Source organism: Calonectris borealis, chromosome 5 (genome assembly GCF_964195595.1).
Source record: "Calonectris borealis chromosome 5, bCalBor7.hap1.2, whole genome shotgun sequence".
Taxonomy (NCBI): domain Eukaryota; kingdom Metazoa; phylum Chordata; class Aves; order Procellariiformes; family Procellariidae; genus Calonectris; species Calonectris borealis.
In genome coordinates this window covers 29,042,580-29,065,327 of record NC_134316.1, presented here as the reverse complement: position 1 = coordinate 29,065,327, position 22,748 = coordinate 29,042,580, and the positions used below count along the sequence as shown (strand labels likewise).

Below are 22,748 nucleotides of genomic sequence, written 5' to 3'. Positions count from 1 at the left end.
AACAACATGTCGGTGGGAAGAGTCTTCCTCAGGATCCTGCAAAACAGACTTCGACTCTCATGTGGTTGATCAGACGTGATGAACACTAAACCAAAAATACGTGATTGCTCTTCTGAAACAAACCCATGTTTTGGAAACTGACAAAATTGCTACAGAGAAAACTTCTGGAAGCTATATCCTGAAAGTAGCATGACTTCCACTCCATCATGTGCATGGTATTGAGCAACTATTACTCTTCCCCTGGTTTAAGTCAAATGTTGAATCTTTGACTGCAAACACTTAAGTATTTTCTTGGTTACTTTTTGGCAATCTGAATGCTTGATAATTACTTCCATTTTCCCATCCCCTTTTTCTCAAGGGGAAAAAAATCTGACATTAAACTTCAGTGTTATAGAATGGAAGAGCTTTGCACATGGAAGGACTGTGAGGGTAGCAATCCTCAGCCTGGAGAAACAGAGGTCGTAAGAATCATGAGTGTTGTGGAGGGGATGCATAGGGATCAATTGCTTGCCGTCTCTTCCAGTACAAAAGCGGCATCAAATGGTGCTGGCAGATAGAAGGTTCAGATAAAAGGTGAAGTTTCAGATGAAACCACACAACGCGTCGTTATGCTGAGCAACTCTTTGCCACGGCATGTCATGGATGCAAGTTCACGTGAGTTCAAGGGGAGACCAGCAAGGGTTATTAAATAACCAGACACTATCTCTGCCTTGGGAAGTCCCTCCAGACGGTCGGAGACTGGGAGAGGATTCAGGGAGTGTATCATTAAAGGTTCTCTGTAGTCTTAATACTTCTCCTTGGGCACCCACTTTTGGCCACAGTTGGAGATGGGGCACAGGGCTGGACAGACTCTGTGTCTGACCCAGCAGAGGCGTTCTTAAATTTTCATGTTCTCTGTGTTCCAGTGCTCACATCACAGCTTTAAACATTTCATGTCTGCCCATAGAGTGCTTCCCAAATGAAGGGGACAAACTCTGTGTCTTGTAACACATCGCGAGACATTTTATTCTCCCATAGTATTAATAAGCAAGGGAAAGTATATTGAAAAATTCAAGAAAGCAGACTTTTAATGTATGGCATACACAAAATGCACCTGTAATCTGCTATTTCAACAAAGAGTCAGCTCATCTAATAATAATCTTTTAAAATAGAGGTGTGGGTACCAAAACACAGCTTTTCCAACTCTTTTAGTGACTGACTTGTAAAAAAAAGCTTTCCCACAAAGAGGAGGGGAAATCCGAGATGCTGAAGGGCAGAAAGAGCATATATTCATGAGTTAAAATTTGGGGAATTTCCCTTTTGTACTGGACACTGATAAAAAGTTAAGTCTTTTAAACACCACATTGTAATGCAGCTGCGGCAACAATTACTCATTATGAGTATCTTAAACATCTTTTTTGAGGTTAGCGTATGTCTTTGCTTTAAAATTATACTCATTGAAGAGAACACGTGGAAATACTTTGTTTAGGAAATTTAAGAGGGGTTTTGTTTTCCTGGCTGGCTGTACAGCTCATGGCTGTACAGCTCATGATGATACTTTTCTCCACCTTTCTGAGATTTCCGTGCCTATTCTCTAACGCACGTCGAACATGTTTGAGGTTTTCCACGGATCAGAAATCACTTGATGAGCCCGAGGGTTGGCAGCTTCCCCCCCCACCCGCGGGCCGGCTGCCCGACCCTCGCCTTCCATTCGCCTTTTCGCCACGCAGCCGGAGGGGGCGGGCTGTCAGGCCCACTGGTTAAACGCGTGATAGCTGCCGTGCTGCAAAGGACTGCATCACGACGTAGGTGACATGTCGCGACACGACAGCGGGCAGCCACGCACCGGCCACGGCTCCGCCGGGGGCTCCCCTCAGCCGCCCGGCGGGGGGCGGCGCCTGCGCAGTCCGGATACGCGCGCCGCGCCCGGCCGCCCTAGTGCGCATGCTCGGCAGAGGAGCGGCGGACGCGGGCGGGAGGCGTGTGGGGGTGGGGGGAAAAGTGCGGCGGTGCTCGGGCATGCGCAGTGGCGGAGCGTGACGGTACGCGAGCTGTGTGTGTTTCGGCGCCTGCGCGGAGCACGTAACCCGGAAGTGCTCCAGCGGGTGCCCTGTCTGCGGTAGCGGTGGGGCCCTGCACGCCGTGAGCCCCTCGGCCGCGCCGCGCCTCCCCGCACCCGCCATGTCCCGAGGCTCCAGCGCCGGCTTCGACCGCCACATCACCATCTTCTCGCCCGAGGGCCGCCTCTACCAAGTCGGTGGGTGTCCGGCCCCAGGGATGCTGCTGCTGAATTGCCCCGTCACGGGCCCGGCCTGCCCGCGGCGCCGCCGCTTCCTGCCGAGCGGGGCTGCAGCCGGCTCGGAAAACCTCTGCCGAGCCTGGCTGCCTTTGGGGAGGGGGGAAACGTGGCGCCTCCCGTGGCCGGATAGTCTCGGTTCCCGCCGTGCCTGGTCCTGCGGTGTGAAGCCTGGAGCAGCTGCGGTCCCGGTCCTGCCGGCGTGGGGGCTTGGGAAAGGGATTCTCCATGAGATAAGGAAAGCTTAGAGCTAGGGTAGGCCCTCTCCAGTGTCCCCTGCCACGGGGAGGCACCTCCTGTGATTTCCCGGTGTTTGATTTCAGGTGCTTGAAGACCAGACTAACGGTTATCCAGAAGCTGTGTATTCCCCCTCAAGTGTTTCTTTCAGTTTATCTTGCCAAACTTATGAGCATTGTGCTTTGGAATCTAAGAACTACAATAGCTGTTTGAAATGGGACTTGGAACTGCCTCAAACACTGCATGCCAGAGTTACAAAGTCAGTTTTTGAAGGTAACCCATGCTCTCTCTTGTTACACCTGAATGCCATGTGTTCTGTACATCATGGCCTGTGAGATAGCAGCAACCATCCTTTATTTCCAGGCTTAGAGTTATAGAATAGTTTGGGTTGGAAGGGACCTTTAAAGGTCATCTAGTCCACCCCCCCTCCAATGAGCAGGGACATCTCCAACTAGATCAGGTTGCTCAGAGCCCCTTCCAACCTGACCTTGAATGTTTCCAGGGATGGGGCATCTACCACCTCTCTGGGCAACCTGTTCCAGTGTTTCACCACCCTCATTGTAAAAAATTTCTTCCTTTTATCTAGTCTGAATCTACCCTCTTTTAGTTTAAAACCATTACCCCTCGTCCTATCGCTACAGGCCCTACCAAAACATTCTGCAATTAAGCTGCAGCCTAGCTTCATCTTCTTCTCTAGGCCACTGAATCTTTTATTCTTATTTTTACAGTGCACCAGATTCTGCAGAAGAGCCTCATGGTGCTCCTTCTGCAGAATACTCTATAACAGCATAGTCTGCTCGCAGTCTGGCAGGACAGTTCATTGAGAGTGCTCCTGCAGGATCCTCACAACAGGGACAGATGAATTGTTTTGGCAGCATCATCCCGATGCCATCTTCCACTGGAAGTGGCTCTTCCCCAGCTGCAGTGGCTTCACTGCACGTGCATTGCATAGCGTGTCCATACATCCATCTGTTCTCCAGGAAAGGAGGTTGCTGGGACCAGACTGCATGAATTGTCCATAGTAGCCAGTAGCTTCTTTTGTGTCTGCCCTTGAGTTTTTCTCAGGAAGAAGGCTATGTGGAATAGGCTTCATCGGCAGGCCGCCCAGTCTCAAGCAGTCATTTCTCCAAGGAGCCACTAGGAAAGTGCCTGTGTGTAGGTGTCTATACTCAGGTAGAAAGTTATTTGTGCTAGATACCTACATATGGGTGCTGTCTTATACCTGGCGTGTGTATAAGGCTTGTATGCAACTTGCGTAGTAAGCCTTATACATATGGATGGTAGGGTCAGCACTTCCTCACACAGGGTGTCAGTGGCTCTGTGATGGAAGAGTCATGGGCTCTGATCTTCTGTTGCCGTTAAAACAGGCTGGTTGGTCTGCATCACCTTTCTGGCTGTTTCTCTGTTGCAGTACTACTTGTTGGGAGTGGTTTCTGCATCCTGCAGCAAAGAGGAAACTGAGCCTTGGTTTTCTACCTCCTGGGTATATTCAACCATTAGGTTAAAGTGTGAGAAATGTGCAGTACCTCCATATCTTTTACCCATCTCTTAGAATCAAGTATCTGCATGTGTATTTGAGAGCCTCTGCACAGAGCCTGAAGCTGTCTTAAAGATATTTTGAGTACCTATATGCTATGGGAAGAAAAATATGTAGGTGTGCATAGTTAACTTCAAGCAAGTGTGAGCTCAGTCTACCCGCAGCCAGGCTGATAACTCAGGCATGGTGCCACACCAGTGTCTCTGTTGGCCAGCGTCTAGCCACAGCATGGGCCGAAAGCTCTTGTTTGCTTGTGGTCAAATATCCGAATCTAGCTTTTTTCTTTCTTTCTTTCATTCTTTTTCAATCCTGTACATCCTTGTCCATGTGCTGGATGCAGATCAACTAGGTGCTGTAAAGGATGGGTATGGACACGTGTTGCTTTAAGCTGCCTTAAGACATGAGGTTTTTCTGGAAGGTTTCCTGGAAACACTGAACAGAGATTTCCAGCATAGTGATATTGGACTGAAATGCCCGTGCTTTGCCTTAGATCTGTCTTCTGCTTCCGAAGTTCAAAAAGCTCTTGTGCCTTTGAAGTAATCTCATATTAGAAAAATAACAGTTATTTCATATATATTTCTTGTTGCTGTGGTTAAAATCCTTCAGAGTATCAGTGGTGTCTTGCCACCTACTAGTTACAGTCTTCAGAAGTGATGTTTCATCTAAGCGGAGTTTTGAGAGGTGAAGAAAATGATTATGTTCAAATTTCTGATTGTTCTGACATATTTGTGGAACAACAAGGGAATACTATTTTCGGAAAGAATGTGTGTGCAGTACTACTGAAATACTTGCATAGCAAAAAACGGACTTAAACACCACTAGCAATATATGTATTTGGAGCCCCATAAGAGCCCCTACACTTTTTGGCTTGTCTCTTTGAAAACTGAGTATTGCAGATTGTAATAGGAACAGGGCAAGAAGAGACTGCAGTTCAGCAAGCCTGGTTGTCAGTACTTGTGAGCAAAAACTGTTTGCGAAGGCACCTATTCCTCTTCCCACCTAAATGTCACAGAACCGCAGAACGGTTGAGGTTGAAAGGAACCTCTGGAGGTCATCTGGTCCAACCCCCTGCTCAAGCAGGGCCACCTAGAGCAGGTTGCCCAGGACCACATCCAGACAGCTTTTGAATATCTCCAAGGAGGGAGACTCCACAACCTCTCTGGGCAACCTGTGACAGCGGTCGGTCACTCCCACAGTAAAAAAGTGGTGTTCAGAGGGACGCCCCTGTGTTTCAGTTTGTGCTCATTGCCCCTGGTCCAGCCACTGGGCACCAGAGAAAAGAGCCTGGCTCTGTCCATCTTCTTTACACCCTCCCTTCAGATATTTGTACACATAAATAAACAAGTGTGGCAGAGCCCTGGCCTGGGGCTTCAAACATGACCAGTTTGTGGACAGTGCTAGCTCATGTCTCACTGGGTTCTGTGCTTTGCTGCAGGCTAGCACTGATCATCCCAGGGAAGGTAAGTGAAGAGACGAGCCAAGTTGTGCATTTAGCGGAAAGAAAGAGGGAACATTCTTTATGGCATGTTTGGGTAACCAGTAAATGTTCTGATGCCCAAGAGTAATAAATACAGTGCCGTAAATACATGGCAATCAGCCCTTCCACAACACTGGCTCAGCATATTGAACATCAAGATCCTGGTTTTGCAAGATGTGTGTTTTCATTTTCAGATTATTCCTCTCCTGTTGAGCAGTCTCTTCCATAGATTTGAATGCAGCTTTTAAAACAGCTGAGTTTCTTGCTCCTGTTATTTTAGAAGATAGTTTTAACAATTTGCTGTGCTATTGGTTAGACGTTCTAAATTCCAGCCTTAATCACATAACTAACAAAAAATTCATCTACATTTAGCTAGTGTCTGAAACTTCCTTCTCCCAACCAGATATTAGGAAGTTCTGAATGTTTATCATACGTTGCCAGATAAACGTTTTTTAAAGTTGTTGTTCTTGAGGCTTTTGAAACCATTAATCAAGGGAAATTTATTTCATGGATCATATCAAGTAAATCTTAATCCATTACATTTAACTGAATAATGCTGTTTAGTTGGCATGTGCATAGGTTTCATTTTAAAAAGTTAATAAAAGCATTGCGGTGTTTGAACGCCAAGTCAGAAAATGTGATAGTAAGGTTAAAACCCATCTTCTGTGCCTGGTCCATCATTTCAGTTTTCACCTGTATCAGTTAAAATCTACAAAAGAAAATTACATCCTTGCAGTGATAATAATGCTTGAAATACAAAACTTCTGCATGTTAAAAAAATCTTATTTAAGGATTTACAGTTACTGTAGGTTAAGGTTGGACTGTTTTGGTCAAGTGTAGAACAGCCTTCTTAAAACAAATTCTGTTGCTGTTAAGCATTCTAACTGAACAAAAAGGCAAACTATTGGAAATATTTGAAGGAAGCAGTGATAGTGGTTTTGTGAAGAGAGTCAATGACTTAATTCCCATCAGAAAATTCTTGTGTGCATTGTACTAAAGACCTTAAAGACACAAAATATTGCACAGATATTAAAGTATTAAAAAGGCCAGAATTTGATGAGTTTTCTGTGTTGGGGGGAGGTGTGTCAGTGTTATTTGTACTAATATCTCTAACATTGTTTTTTATTAACTTTTATGTGTTTTTCTAGAATATGCTTTTAAGGCCATAAACCAAGGCGGACTTACGTCTGTAGCTGTTCGTGGGAAAGATTCTGCAGTAATTGTAACACAGAAGAAAGTACCTGTAAGTAGTCTGTTTTTGAGGGGGAGGCTGGAAGGAGATGAGAAAAAAGGTGGGGGTGAGACTTTGCAACGTCGGTATTATATTTATCAGCATTGACATATATTGCTGTTTGAATCGAATATCTTATTATCATTCTGCTTATTACAAGTTCTAGCTCTGTTTAGTGCTCAATTGTACATTTCCTCACCGAGTACTGTAATACTGGTTTTCTCTGTAGTCGTCGAAGGGATAAAGCTAAAATACGAAGTTGGTCCTGCTGTACTTTAGCATGCATGCATTGCTCTGGCTTGTAAGGGCTGAGTTGTTCGTAATCAGTTTCGCAATTTCTTTAATTCCTACTCAGAAAATGTTATACCAATAGCATGCAGAACAGATTTTCATGAGTGTTTCAGCACAGTGGTGATGTATTGTTGACAAGGAGGAAAACTCTTGTGTTTGAAGGGCAGCATGCAATAAAAGCGCAAGTTTTTGTATGTGTGTTCTCAAAGTTTCGTCAGAGGGAAAAGGACTTTGATGTTGGTCATGCTCAAGCTTTCATCCTTTTCCAGATATTGTAGTTTTTTATCTTCCCTACTCTCCTATTTCTTCCTTCGCCTGCCTATAGCAGTAAATAGTGGAGAGCCTGAAAGACAATTTTTAGCTGTTAGTTGATTCTTTTGGGCTCTTCTGTAGATACCAGAACATCCAGAGTCTTGTCTTTTCTTTGTACTTGAAGGACGGTGATTTCTATTAGATTATTTCTATTTCCTCTTTAGGACAAGTTATTGGATTCCAACACAGTGACTCATTTATTCAGAATTACTGAAAATATTGGCTGTGTGATGACAGGAATGACAGGTATTTAATTCACCATCTTTTTAAGTATCTGAAGCGTGCCAGATTTTTTATGTAGTTCGCCAGCTTTGCATCACATAAAACAAATAAGTGCTCTAGGAGATTTGTTCCACTCAGTCTGGTTTTGGCGAACTTGTCTAGTTCTGATGTGTATATTTAAAGACAACTTAAAGTTGGGCCTGGAATTTGCATTCTCAAGCAATGCTAGGAATAAACGTGGTATATCTTCAGTGAAATTAATATTCTTTCTGTCTAGCTGACAGCAGATCCCAGGTGCAGAGAGCCCGCTACGAGGCTGCTAACTGGAAGTACAAGTATGGCTATGACATCCCTGTGGATATGCTGTGTAAAAGGATTGCAGATATTTCTCAGGTCTATACGCAAAATGCAGAAATGAGGCCTCTTGGTTGCTGTAAGTATAGCGTATTAAATTCATCTTTTCTGTTTCTTGTCTAAGCTTGCAACTTCAAGTATAAGAAATTGTCACCCATTTTCAAATTGTGCGAGGTATGGATGTAACTGAAGGAGTAAGAGGGGTGAACAGCCAAATGAGAGCGCAGTGTTGCAAGTCTTGAATTGGAGCCATGATTTTAACGTTGACTCAGCATTTGAATCGGAGTAAATGATTTAGCCTCTTTAAAATGTGTGATACTATTTCACCTCATTTTTTGTGGCCTAGTCTGTTTGCACCGCACAGTGATGTCTGTGAATGGGAGATGCTCTTTTTACCAGTGTCTGTGTCTGGGTAAATATCACTGTTAAAACAGACATACGGAGAGTGCAGTTATGCCTGTGCAGATTTTGTGGCTTTTTTATCTAAGTAGTAGACAAAAACCTGCATAATTTTTGCTCTTAACTTAACCACGATACATATATAGTAGAGAAGTAGTGCTTAAAAATATTTCACTTGCAAGCATTTCTATACCAGTCTTGTTTTATAACAGCAAATGCAGCTTCGGTAAAAAATGATGTGTATAAAGTTGTTTTTTGTAGATATTCCTGGTCATCTCTGTGTTCTGAGGCTGGTTCTGACTTGTTTTTTCTCTTGAAAAATTTCTTTTGAGCAAATTATAACCATACTGTTAGGCTGTCCGGGAACCGAGATAAAAGACTTAATGTTTCCTCAATTACTTTTTCATTAAACATTCTATCTGGGTTTCTTTTTGTTTCCCTTTTTTTTTTTTTTTCTTTTAAGGAGAATAGTTTCAGAATTGATGAATCACTTCTCGTAATCATAGTAGGCACTAGCACTTCTCACTAAAGAAGTAACATTTAGGGTTGCACCACAGTTTCCATGATGGGGCAATTTTCCGATGCTTGTATGCTTGTAATGTCCAGGAATGATTGTTTCTTTCTTCCTTTGGCATTTCCCATGCCTCGATACTACTGGAAAGTGATTTTTCTTTTTTAATACATGAATAAAAATGTATTTTTCTTAACTTTCCTTAACCTTTTTTTGAAAAGATGATGGGAAATTTTTTTTCTGTTGTAGTAATAGCTGCTCAGAAGCTTATCAGCTATAACTACTAGTTAAAAGTTACGCAAGTGTAAAGAGAAAATGATTTAAAACCTTGACCTTGTTCTGTTTTGGCTTTGGGTTTTTTTGCCAGTATTGCTTTCGAGTTATTTTTAATATGCATATTGAGACTATACAACTGTAAATTTAGAAGTGTGGGTGAACACAGATGCATTTCAGCGATGTGACCAGTTTGTGTTACTTGAAGTCGGTTCAACTTGAAAGTCCAACTTCAAAGACTCAGTTTTACGTTCTGCTATTTCCACATTTCATTTCAGATTTTTTTTTTTTCCTTTAAAGAAAAGAGGAAAATGGATGTAATGCAGTGCTTTTCAGGATTACAGTTGAGAAATCTAAAGTTGATCTTTTAATATTTCCATTAATTTCAACATATTTGTAGAGTTGCTTTCTGGTAAAAGGCACATGTTAATAGAACTACTGTTTACACTTTTAAAGTGTGATACAACACACAGGAAGTGAGTTGTGGCTGGGTTAACTTTGTATCGGGATTAAACTTTTTTATTTCCTGACTTTGTGGTTCTTTACACTCTAGCATGGCAAAAATGTTTCTATGTTTAATGAGTAGCCGCCTTTGGGAATGATAGAAATTTAGTCTGCACTAAACTGAGTTGCGTACCTGGTAATGAGATGCTGGTAAGAAATGGCAAATTAGAGATAGAGGAAATCACAGCTCTAGGTATTGGACTGGTTCCTGAAAGTGTAGTGCTGTGCATGCACGTGTTTCACGGGAGAGGAGTATCTGTTCTATTCTTCAGTTGAATGAAATTGCTAAAATTGGGGAAAGAAATAAATTAACAAATTTTCTCTTCAAGGTATGATTTTGATTGGTATTGATGAAGAACACGGCCCTCAGGTATACAAGTGTGATCCAGCAGGTTACTATTGTGGATTCAAGGCCACAGCTGCAGGCGTTAAACAGACAGAGTCAACCAGTTTTCTTGAAAAGAAAGTAAAGAAGAAATTTGATTGGACATACGAACAAACAGTAGAGGTAGGCCAGCAGAGGGAAATAAAGATTTGTTAAAGTATTTTTAATGAATATGGTGTATGCAGGCTTGTGATATAGAGGAATGCAGTTAGGCATTTCCTGTTTTCTTACAGTTCTGTATTGCTGCCAGAGCAAATATAGCTATTCCAACCAGAAAATGTTTTTACTTTGCAGGTGTTTAAATAGTCATCTAATTTGCTTTTTCTACTTTACATTAGCTGAAGCAGAATTTGTAATTGTAGCAATCCCATTGTAGCTGGTGGTTGGTTACTACAGTGCTTGATTCTGGGGATACCGGTACAATTTTCTTTTAGTGGCACTTAAAACAACCTTCATGTTAGAATGCATTTCAAACAGGACGGGGTAGTGCTTGTCTGTCAGTTTAGTAAATATAGTACCAGTTGTTATGCCTACTGTGAAAACTGTTGTTCAAGGCCCATTATAAAAATGTATCCTATTTATAAAATAGGTCAATTAACTTGTTTTGTAATCATCCTTACTTTTTCACTTACACTGTAGAGATCTGTCTAAACATTCCTCTTCCATGGCCCACCTGTTTCTGCTGCCAGGCCTTGTTCTTCTCTCATAATGTTGTGTTTCCTGCATCACAAGATCAGCAGTTGAAATGAGGAGTAATAACCTAAGAAATTGACCGCTCTGTAAGATTAAACAGGGTATTGTATTAAGATCCCTGTGAACGCTATGCAGATTCAGACCTACAGCGAAGTTACTTCTGAAGTCCACCTTATCGTGGAAGTACCATTTAAATGGAAAGTTCTTCAGCATAAATTAATAAGTTTTATATGTGTATCTTAATAAGTACTGATTTCCTTAATATGTGATTCCTTTAAAGAGAAGATCTGGAGGGGGTTGAATAATCATAGCATATTGAAATTGAATGTATTTGAAATTCCCTCAGAGACCCTTTTTTATCCTGGCTAAATAGTTTTCATGTTAAATGTATGTTTCTATCACTGCTTGATTATACTGTGCATGTTTCTTAGTTGAGCACTTGGAGGTAGATGAAACAGTCTTTTCATATCCTTGTTTTTAATTCATAAAACTTCCATGGTATGGTGCAAATACTTACTTGGTAATTAATCTACCAGTCAAATCCTGGATGCGCTTCTATACCTTTCTGTTGTCTTTGTTAAAATGCTGAGATTGTGAATGTAGATCAGACACTGTTACTCTAAGTCGACAGTGACAGGGAGAAGCAAGTCTGTCACACACGCGCACACACACACAGCGCGTGAGCTTTTTTTTTAAAAGCTTGTGGTGCCTTAGAGGTAATGCTCCATGGGTAAGAGTTTTGGGTTTTCTTGTTGGGTGGGGTTTTTTTTTGTTTGGTTGGTTGGGTTTTTTTACATCTTGGCAGTCTTCTGGTAAGACATCTATATAGTCTTACAGAATTATTGCAGAATCAATGTATTATCAACATACTGAAAATAAACTTTAGAAAAGTCTTTTCTGATGTTCTACACCTCCTAACACATTACTGATCAGAATTAAATGCCAGCATGTGAAAATAACTGATTGGACAAGCATCTGGCTACATAGCTGTTTTATGGAACTTCTTTTTGTGCTCAATCATCATTTTAGGAGTTCGTCTTTAGCATTATTATGACCCTACTGCAGGGTTAAGTAAGAGTGAGGCTGCAAAGAACACCTTTTAAAAAGGTGATGATTAGGGTGGAAAAAAAATAAGTTAAGCCATGATGAAATGCAGCTTTTAAAAACAGCCAACATAATTTTAATTACCAGAAGAAAAGCCAAAATGGAAGCTATGCAAGTGACAAGTGCTTTGAGTAATCTTGGACTGTAATGGTGACGTCTGTCTCTTTTGCCACTAATGAAACATGTTCTGACCTTGGAACCTGGGGTTTTAATCTTTGCATGATAAAAGGTTTTGGTTTTGTTGTGTTTTTTTCTGCTACGAAAATTACATGTCCCTTTGGTTTTTGTAGATTGGGCTTTTTAGGGAGAGGACCAGAGAGGGACTGTATTCTGTAACAAGGGGAAACTATTTGAAACTTTTCAGCTGAGGTTTTGAGGTGGAAGGAAATAACTTAAAACTAGAAGGAAGGGTAGTTGTTAATGCTATGTCTATTTAAAAAAAAAGCCTTAGTGCTTTCTGTTTAATGATAGGTTTCTTTTGTCATTTTTCAGACAGCAATAACATGCCTGTCTACTGTACTATCCATTGATTTCAAACCTTCAGAAATAGAAGTTGGTGTTGTTACAGTGGAAAATCCTAAATTCAGGTAAGTGATCAGTGTTGATAAAACTTGGAGTGTGTTTCTCTGTTTTGTGCTGGTAAGTTTTTTCTCTGGTAAGTTTTAACTTCTTGTGTAATGGTAAATCAAGAAAAAGAGATAAATGTCAGAAGTTGAAGTTTTGGAGGTTTTTTTTTTTTACTTGTAACTCTTCAAAATATGTAGGGGTAAAAGACACTGTTTAGAAAAAAATAGTATCTTAACCAGTTTTAAAATGTTTTAAACCATGTTTAGAATGTTAAAAGGGATCCAGTACAGAGAAGTGTTGTCTTTTGTGTCTTAAAAGGGTACCGCTTTATGTGATGATTAAAATGTAGTTACATCTGGTCTAGATGATTTTTCATGCTTAAAAGGATTTTCCTTTGTGCTAGTATCTGGAGCCCACTTCCAAATCATAGTCATGACAACTAACGCGGTAAAGTCTGGTTTATATTAGGGAAAATTTTGCAAGTCTCTTAATTTTTTTAATCTCTTTTGAAATGGGATCTTTAAATGACTCTTGCTCATCTTGTAATTGTAGCAGTTTTTAACATCTCCAGTATATAGTTAATAGATTATGAATTTGTATGATCTGAAATACTGTATTTAAATTTGACAAGATTAAAAGATCTTGGATTTAAAAATCACTGCAGTGATTTGGAACTGGCTGAACTTTTATTTTCTGAGTACACTGCATTCCCACCTAGCATGAAAGCAAGACTCCTGCAATTTCCTCCCTCTCCCGTTATTGCCTGAATCTGAGTGCAGCGTGCTGTGTGCAGCAAGGTTACTTGGTCAATCGATCAAGACAACACCTGGAAATCTTCCTGCTGAGGGCTGTACCTCACATCAGATACAGTGTCCTTGACAGCCTTCTCACAACACAATGTATAGCTGCAGAAGTATGCATGAAATGTGGGAGAAAAGTTTTGGGGTTTTATTGTTAATGCAAAAGGACCCTCCAGGTATGTCCTACCTAAAATTTAGTTAAGGCTGGCTTGCTGCAGAGGAGTTTGGTTATTTCTGCCGTAGTCTCTCATTTTTAAATAAAAAAAAAAGAAAGAGAGGAACAGCTAGGTGGGAAAGAGAAGTCCTCTGCTGCTCTAGTCTAGGTACTTGGTAGGTGGGGATTGGAGAGAGGCTTCAAACCTTTGGGTCCTACAGGTGCAGTCTTTTGAGTGCTTCCTAATGTGTTTCAACTTGATACGGTGATAATGGGTGGGTTTGCATTTGGTGGTGTGTGTTTAGGACAACAGCATAGCCTAGCATTTTTGAGAAAGCATGCAGGAGCTGCATTACCCCTTTTCTACTGCTGTTCAAGGATCAAGTGCTAGCTTTCTGCCAAACCTCATCTACCGGTCTTATGTCCTTTTCAGAAAGGACGAATAACAAGCAGAGGGAGAAGGCTATGAAAACCTGTGTCCCCCTTGGAGTAATCATACTAATTACCATACCCACTCTTCTCACCAGGTCCCAGCTTGCAAATATATTACTCATGAGGAATTACCTGTTCTTTTTCTACTATTTGTTACCTCTTTGCTTTCTAGTGCCTTCGATCCTTCCTTTATTTTTCAAAAAGAATTGGAATGTTGGCCTGTGGCCCTGGCAGCAGGGCTTTAAAGGGATGAAAGATGCATTGTATAAAACTTATTTGTGTAGATACTAGGTTATAATATTGGAGCTTAAGGGGAAGAATCATTTAAGCTATTTAAGATTTCTTTTTGTTCTTTCAGGATCCTTACAGAAGCAGAGATTGATGTGCACCTTGTAGCTCTGGCAGAGAGAGACTAATTAGCATTCTCATTTCCATTGTCTGTGCTTCTGGCCAGGATATTTGGTGAAAAGAAAACACTTATTAATGGGTTTAGATTATGGGTGGAAAACAATGTTCGCGATATGATGTATTTTACTCTGTACAAATAAAACAGAGGTTTTTGAAATACTTGGTGTCTCCTTTTAATGTAATTTTTTAAACTTTCAGTTCTATGAAATTCTCATCACAATGCTTGATGACTTTGAATGTTTCTGTGATGATTGCTTGCCTTTTAGTTGTATTGTAAGAGAAACTTTATACTCTGCGCTGTATTTTTCATATGAGCTATTTGGCTTCTAGTGTAAAGTTTTCTATCAGATTATGTGGTGAGTGTGTCTTGAGATAATTCTTACATTTACATGCATTCTTTTCTTGCCCTGATGTTGAAAGTCTTATAACATTACTGGTTTAATTGTGGGGAAATTAAGAAGATCTTAATATTTGCTCAGGTTTGCATGAGGATCTAGGACAAAAGTTGAAGGAAAAAACTTGAGCTGCAATTCCCAGTGCATTCCTTTATACTGATTTATTTGGGGTGCAGGTAGTGAATTTAATGGACATCTGCTATAATTAAACAGCTCTGAAGCTAACATTTATTTAGGGGAACAGATTCTATATGCAGTGTATTTTGGATTTTGGCTACCTGGTTTTGAGGCTTTGGGCAGTGCCAGAAACAACGTTGGGGCTGGATGGGGCCAATAGACAAAGTCCATCAACAAGAATGTCTCTGGGAAGCAATTCCGCTTGCTCTTTCAAAGGTTCGGGGTTAGGAGAAAAGAGAAGACTGCAAAAACTTGAGTCAAGGTGAAGAAAAATGCATTTTTGTTTTGCCGCAGTTGAAGAGGTTTCAGCCTCAGCAGCAAAAAGGGAGCTGATGAAGTTGTGAGGGAGGAGACACTGAGGAGAAAGGGAACATTACCAGGCATTTTTAGCTGTTGGGTAGACATGAGAGTCTTCTTGGAAGAATGCCAGGCTAAAACAACTTAGCTCCTTACCTTCATTCCTCTGCTGTGCTATTCCTATATTGGCTTTAATTAATCCAAAATTCTCTTTGATTTTTTTTTTTGAGACCTTTGGGGAAGGCCTCATAAGTCATCCGAAACTGGGATTGCTTAATTTTTTTCTTTTTGCTTTACAGTTAAAGCCCCTTGAATGTGTGTTTTTCAAGTTCGTTGTAGTAAAGGAGATGCAATTCTGTGTTTGGTGGTTTTAATAAAAGATAATGCTAACCTTACGTGATAACTTAGTTGAGGAGATTCAAATGTTGAATCTCCTTTGAATTGTTGACTTTACAAAGCTTCCTGAATTTCCATTAGTGCCTCCAAATTTCAGCTTCCCTCATGTCAGATAGCGTAGTATAGATGATAAGATGAAGCCGCCCTTGCTTCTGGTTTTGGATTGATTATCCGAGAATTCTGTGTGGTTTTGTGCAACAATTGGCAGAACAAATACTAATGGAAAGGTCTGTGTTGTTCCAAGTGACAGCTGAGTTTCTGAAACTTCCTAGGACCTTTCTTCCTAATACTCCCGTTGTATAACAACCTGGAATTTGAGTAGACTTAAGTCATCATTTACACTGCCATAAAATATAATCCCCTGATACCTTATTCTTGATCAGCTTCAATTACGTATATAAAACTTCACTAATGTCTTCTTGAACAAAACAAATTAAAAGGAAGATGACAATTGGGGAGCCATATGACTAGAGCACATTTGCATAGTATTTAGTATTAAAATTCCCTGCAACACCTTTAATTCTAAATTTTGGAGCTTGTCTGTGATTGTGTAACTCAGGTGGTGATTCTGAGAGCAATGGGTGTTTGTTCATACCTTACACTTTTCCAATGCAGAACATCCCATCTTGTGTTCAGAGATGATGAAATAAGCTGTCTACAATATATTAACTGCAAATGTTGCACCTTTTTTTTTAATAAGCAAACTTAAAATTGCAGCAACTGAAATGCCATTTTGGCTAGTGTTTTGTCCTGTAGTGAAAATTAATGGTTCTCATTTCATACTAATGATGGGGATTTTTCATTTTCAGTCAAAGCTTTTTGTTGTTAAATACAAGACAGCTATGCAGATGGGGATACCTGACCTACTGGGAAAACCCCAGGTATTACACATACCCATGATCACATTCCTCGCACCCTGGAGCAGATAGCGCCTGCAACCAAATTGTATCAGCCATGGCTGGTGTTGAACTGTACCTGGTATCGTCTGCTGTTCCAAACCTGGCACTTGCAGAGAAACTAGATATGCATGATATGAGCCTAACACTTCTGGTTTGGGTGGAGCTTATCAGGAGATACCAGACTTGGGCTCACTCCATATATTTGTGGTTTGTTGTGCCGGTGCTGAAAACTCTGGTAGGTGCAGTTACAGTGTGAATGTACGAGCAGTTAAGCAGGAACTGGATCAAGTCTTACTCGCATACTAGACCCAGATCAGTGTTAGCTGTACTAAACTCGGACTGGCTCTACACAGCTTTGTAACTGTGTCCACGTTACATTCCCAGTGCTCTTTATTTGTGGTCTAGAGTGTAAGGATGCAAATGCCAAGTACATGCAGTCAGCTTAGGTAAAGCAGTATTTATTGGACTCTGTGAAAAGCATCTGGATTTCTTATGAGCAACCTCCCCACCCCTCAAGGGGGTCCCAGAAGCAGTGACGGCATGTATTACAGACAGAAGTAGCTTAATAGGGAATCTTAACATAAATAGTCTGTGGGTCATCAGGAGCTGTCTGTGTATTCATCCTGGAAATGAGATGTTAAGGCAGGCAGTAATGAACCTCTCTAGGTTTTCAGATAACTTCTTAAGTAAGCACATGTGGTACTGAATCAACTTGTAATGCACAATGTTAGACCATACCTTTTCACTGTAAAGCCTCCAGTGATGACAGTCTGAGCGCAGAGAGGTAGATGGGGAGTTCATATGGAGCAAGTATGTGTAGATATATTACAGCAATTTTAATGACATGGAATAATATGCTGCATTCTTCTCTACCTTCTCTGTCCTGTTTCTCATTAAGCCAATGTCCAGGTGTACCAAATAAGAAATATTTTGGTTCAGTGCACGTTTTTGGAAGTAAGGTGAAAGAACTAGATCTGTAGCTTGCTGGCATCTGAAGAAAAACAGAAATTAACTGTCCCATTACTGTTTTTTTTCCTTGATACAGAAGCAAAGCCTGCTATTTTGAGTTCTGCAAAACAGCAGCCTTGTTGGCTCATGAGATCAAGTTTTGTGAAGCGTATCCATGACAGTATTCCTGTTTTCTTCTAGAAAAAACCCTACACTACCAGGGTAATAACGGTAGGGGCATTGCTTTTCATTTTGTAATCTGTGATTTTTTTTTCAGATGGGAAGTTCTTAAATTGTCATAGCTTGTTCCAGCCAGTTCTTGCTAGTAACAATTTGTTCTGTCCTCTTGTTTTGCTGTAACCTAAACTATTTGGAAACAATGCAAGACATCCTGTAGTTCAGGATCCGTTGGAACAGTGAGCTTAAACCTCTCATGCTCAAACTAAAACAAGGATCATCACATGCTTATGCGAAGCTGCTTAAAAAAGTGTCTGGTTTTTGTTTGTTTATCATGATTCTCACACTTAAAAAAAACAAACAAACAAATCCCACTTTCTCCTGTCCTTTGTACTACGTCTGTACAGATAAACTTGCATTTCTTAAATGGCTGTCAAAAACTTCAGTTAATAGCGGTATTTGCTGCTGTTCACCAAGCTTTTCTTAGCATAGTAATCTTTTCTCTAGTAGGAGTCTTAACCTGTGTCACATCATCTATGAAAATTCTGTGCTATGATGTTAAATATGGAAACTGTAATGTACTTGACTGTAAACCTGGTGAATAAATAGACCCAGTTCACTAAGTCAAAATCCAGCTAACTGTTTGGCAGAATTGAGTCATCTACAAAGAAGTGTGTGCTTCCATTTTTTGGGTTAGTATTTTTCTCCTGGTCCTTTTTAGAACCTGTCAGCCGTAGCTGAGCTTCCTGGCACTGCAGATGCAGTACACGGCCTTGCTGTGCAACTCATCATGGCTTAGCTGATATAATATACGTTGAACCACAAGCCTCTGGAGTAAAGTTTCCTAGCTAAGGCTTTAGCGGCATAATATGCCGTGCAGATTAGGGCACAAACCAAGTTGTGATTTTTTTGCCAGCAAATTATATCTGTTTGTATTCTTTCCCAGAAAACTGCCTCTTGTGACATCCACTGGCATAGAGAGTTGTGAACATAAGGTATTTAATCCTTTATGAGATTCCTTAAACTAGAAAGCAGCCCTCTCTCAAGTTAAGAGAGTCAAACTTGGTAGTTGTGGATGGAGAAACATGGCATAAATGTGCACGGACTGGGATTGCGTGGTCTGGAATGGGAATTCCTTTGGGTGACATCTGATGTTGCTGTGATGTTTGCAGGTACACTCGTCCTCCTCCCTGTTTTGATCCCAGCTATGTCCGCCCTCTCCCTTCAGCCAGCACCGGTGCTCATTTACATTTGTAATGAGCTGTTCTGTTTACTAAACTGATGGAAAACATTGTTTTGTTTGGTTCAGTTCTCTGTTGGATTAGTGACCTGAATCTGCTCACTGTGGGATCAAATCGGCCCTAGTGCTGGCACAAAGGAGGGAAGAGGGAAATGGGATTGCACTGCCTCTGGTTTAAGCTGCTGTGGAAACCACAGCCTGCATCACCAAAGGAACAGGAGTAGCCACAGCTCATTATCCCCTTGACTACTCTTTGACTTAAATGTATATGATGACACCTGGTCCACCAAAGGGGTGTTTGCCTCTGTCAGCAGGTGACACAAGTCTTCATTTGAGCAGCATCAAGACTACCCCTTCACTAGGCAGGGTCTAGTCTGAATGTTTCTTTGGGGACGGTGCTGTTACAGCAGCTCCTCCCCGGTTCCTCTGCTCCTATAACCGTTGTGTAGCCCAGCCATTCCCAGGGCTACCTGTGGAACCTGATTTGGAAACGTGTCTATGTTTTAAAAAAATAAAATTAAATTAGAAAATCTATCCAGAGAAGTAGCATAAACCCAGTTTGGACACTGGTTTAACCTCGATCCTGGTCCTGCAATTGTAGTACCAGCACAGGGGGCAGTGCAGGACAGGATCCACAGCAGGGTCCGGTTAAACTAGTGATGCATCTGGTAGGAGTGGCAGTCAAAACCCCCCCTTGTAAGCAAGTATTCTTCCTCAGGGAGAGGAGGGGTATCAGTTCTCTGAATCTGTCAAAGCCTTCTTTCTGGAATCTAACTGGAGGCTGGCATGGCCGCCCAGGCAGGGGGTCTGTCTGGGCAGTGCAGCTTTAGGGCATTTAGGAAGGTAGAACTTCCAACAAGGTGCCAAGAAAACCTTGGCTGCCAAAGGGGACAGCCCCCTTGGATTGGTTTTAGCACAATGGGCAGCGTTTCTTTTGTTCGCTTTTCCATCTGCATCCCTTAAACCACTTGTAGCTGTGCATACTTTTAGGGTGTTGCGAAGAAATTTAATTGCATTGAATGTTAGCCTAGTTTCAGTTAACAGTATTTGGAAATGCCTGGCTGACAGAAAAAAACATTTCTCACCTAAGGATGTGGTGAACCTTGAAAATAGGCTACCAGGTTAGCTTAGTTACTCACTACCCGCGAAGGTAACAGGGTGTGCCTGTGAGAAGGTTGGAGGGTTGCTTTCGAGGCTGTTAGCAGAAGGGATGGGAGAGAAAGGGGGATTTTCAGTGATGACCAGGAAGGCTGCCTGACTTGCCACGCAGTAGTAGCGAGTTGCCTGAACCCTCAGTCTCCAGTGGATTTCTCAGCCTGTAGCTCCTGGTTGCTCTGCCTCGTGGGTGTCTGCACACGTGAGATGTTGTTTGAATACTTGTTAGAAGATTAGGTGATGATATTCCCTGTTCTTATCTCCAGGAGATTTTTCTGTTACTAAACTCTCTTACCTAGTAACAAATCAAGTAAATACAGTATAGAATAGTGTAAAATCAGCTTTGTAAGTGCAAAAATAGTTATATCCCTTGGGTGACAACAGTACTCACCAGGAAGTAATTTTTTTTAACTTTTTTTCCTACTTTGAGTACTTTGCACTGACACTTACATCTTTCTTACTCCAACGCAGGAAACAGACCTGAGCTCTTGTGTAGATAGTTCAGCGGGGGACATCTGCCTCAAGTGCAGTTATGGTCCATAAATTCAAAGGCAAGAGTTACAGAGATAGACTGCAAAATAACTCTGGAGGGGGCAAATAAAACCCCAGATGTTGTGAATGTCCTGGCATGCAGGTGAGGGTTTTGATGGTCTGAAAAAGGGCATAAGGTTGTCCAGAAAAGGAAGATAACAAATAATTAGTGATAAGTAGCATTACAAGTGATCTATATTACAGGAATAACGTAGCAAAGATCCTTCCCCTTTAATGTTAATAGGGGGATTTAGTTATTAATAGAGAAAAAGAGGATAAAATGGATTTTTCTGCTCTCTGATGCTAGACCTATCGACAAATGAAAGCACGTGCAACGCATTCAGCAGGAGGCTGATTGAGAAACTGCTTCTGTTGATGAAGCGCATATTTGCAAAATGAGGTTACAGCCTTTATTTCAGATGGAGATAATAACGAGTATGTGATGCTTTCCCACTTCGGTAGCAAATCAAAACACATACCATCACAATACCTGAACACTTGTGCTTTGTAACAAGAATCAACGTGCGTGGATGGATACGTGCTGTAATCCAGCTCTGCTGGGAGCGTGGAGCTTTCAAAAGGGCTGGCAAGGCCAAGGTGTGCTGTAAGAGCAGAGCAGGCAAAGGGGCTTGTTTCAGCTTCTAGGCTCAGGTTCATGACATTCGTCTCTTGGCATGAACAGGCAAGGGCACGGGTCCATGCCGTCTTTACTAGATCTAAGTCGGAAATGGCTGCCTTCAGTCGCTGCATGGTCCCGTGCCATCCCTTGTGCCAGCAATGGCATCCATGCGATTGCAAAGTGACCCAGTTCAGGGGGTCCATCTGGGCCAGTACTTGTCCCTTCTTCACTGCAGGATTAACTTTTGCCTGGCTCAGCTCACCGGCTCACCACACAGCTGCATGAGCTCCAGTGTTTGTAAAAGGGAGAGGGTAAGATCTTGTGGAAATAGGGAGGGTAGGACCCAGTTTAGCACAGGCTGATGTTTTATCATCCTGTCAGAGTGCAAAAAGCACACCCCTCGATTTGGTTGTGCCACATACTGCGGGTTGCCATGGTTATATTGTGTTGGTATTTTAAACCATTTTGAGATGGATAGTTACCTAGGAGAATAAACAATTGCTCTTTGCCAACTTCACGCACATCGCTAGCTCATGGCACTCTCCAGCGGTAAAAGTACAATCCTCCAGATGGTACTTCAGTCCACTCTGTAGGTAGCTGCTCATTCACAGCCGTACAAAGCGTGTGAAACTCTTTATACATGTGCTTCTTTCAGTTTTGCGTAAAACAAGTGGTTGAAAGGCCTGCGGTTACTGCCTGGAATCGTTCCTGCTGGTGAAAGGCTCAAGCTCCCTCCCTCTGCTCTTGACAAATACTGTGGAGCTGCTGAGACAGGTTAGCTGTGCTGGCTAGTATGTTGTTGCCTGCTCTCCCATAATGTTCTGCCTCTGATTTGCCTTCAGAAGGTCTGTTGAAAATAAATAAAAAAAATCTTAAAGTACATCAGTGCTGAAAGATACGCATTTAACACAGTTATTTGCAATAACTGTGAACAAAACCTGGGCACTGGGTTTTGCACATCCGTTGATTTTTAGAGCTGGGAGAGAAAACGGCGTTGTCCTCGGTAAGCGCGGTCATGTGAGGATAGCCGAGCTAGAAAGGAAGCCAGCCCAAGCACCGCCATGCTCTCGCGAGCCTTGTGCCACGGGCTATGGGAGAGGATTCAGAACAGCGATTAAATATAGTTGCAGCAGAACCTGCTTGGCTTGTTTCTGCTGGATCTGTGCTTTAAAATTTTGATTAAAAATATCCTCGCATGGTGCAGTCTCGCCAACGATAGCAGCAGGGCGGACACGTTTCCACCAGGCTTTGAGTGCTGCCTGCTGATCCTGCTGCAGGCGGTTCTGCGGGGCACGGTGGTTAGCTCCCGTACAGCTACAGCGTTACACCACGGGTGGCTTCGGAGAAGCCCTCTGCCACTGTTAACAGCGAGAAATATTACCACCCTTCTTCTTTCCTTCGTCTTAATCATAAGTTATGATTATTCCAACCATTTTTAACATGATTAGAGAGCGGTCTCATGCAAACCAACCAACTTCTATAAACCGCTCTTGTTTTCAAGTGTCTTTAAAACCTCTTATGCCCAGATCACAGGCATACTTTTTGATTTGAGAGAAGGGATCAGTGTTCTTTTTTGGAGACAAAAATGATGAGAAGTTCTGCAGGAAGTAAGTTATAAAATACCAGGATTAAGGATAGTTTGAATTTTGTCAAATTAGTACTTGTCCTAGTCCTGTCCCCTCCAACTTGCATACACTTAGCAGTTAATTAGTCTTCTTCTAAACTGTAAACAGCAGAAAAATTTCAAA

The 22,748-nt window shown here is 41.7% G+C and overlaps 1 protein-coding gene across 2 annotated transcripts; it reads left to right on the top strand.

Annotated features, from left to right (window-relative positions):
* The first annotated feature begins 2,047 nt into the window (after positions 1 to 2,047).
* PSMA6 (proteasome 20S subunit alpha 6) lies at positions 2,048 to 14,325 on the top strand. 2 transcript variants are annotated; one of them, XM_075151640.1, is made up of 7 exons: positions 2,048 to 2,236; positions 6,675 to 6,769; positions 7,525 to 7,606; positions 7,860 to 8,015; positions 9,953 to 10,131; positions 12,298 to 12,392; positions 14,117 to 14,325. In XM_075151640.1, exons 1-7 carry the CDS (start codon positions 2,161 to 2,163, stop codon positions 14,172 to 14,174), a joined length of 741 nt encoding a protein of 246 aa, XP_075007741.1. In that variant the 5' UTR covers positions 2,048 to 2,160; the 3' UTR covers positions 14,175 to 14,325. The 2 variants fall into 2 exon arrangements, with proteins under 2 accessions (XP_075007741.1, XP_075007743.1); XM_075151642.1 differs by lacking the exon at positions 2,048 to 2,236 and adding an exon at positions 2,766 to 2,785.
* The last annotated feature ends 8,423 nt before the right edge of the window (positions 14,326 to 22,748 follow it).

Coding starts and splice junctions, on each gene's coding strand:
- PSMA6 (XM_075151640.1), top strand. CDS start 2,161: ATGTCCCGAGGCTCCAGCGCCGGCTTCGACCGCCACATCACCATCTTC. Junction 7,607..7,859: donor TGTGATGACAGGAATGACAG/GTATTTAATTCA, acceptor CTTTCTGTCTAG/CTGACAGCAGATCCCAGGTG. Junction 12,393..14,116: donor GTGGAAAATCCTAAATTCAG/GTAAGTGATCAG, acceptor TTGTTCTTTCAG/GATCCTTACAGAAGCAGAGA.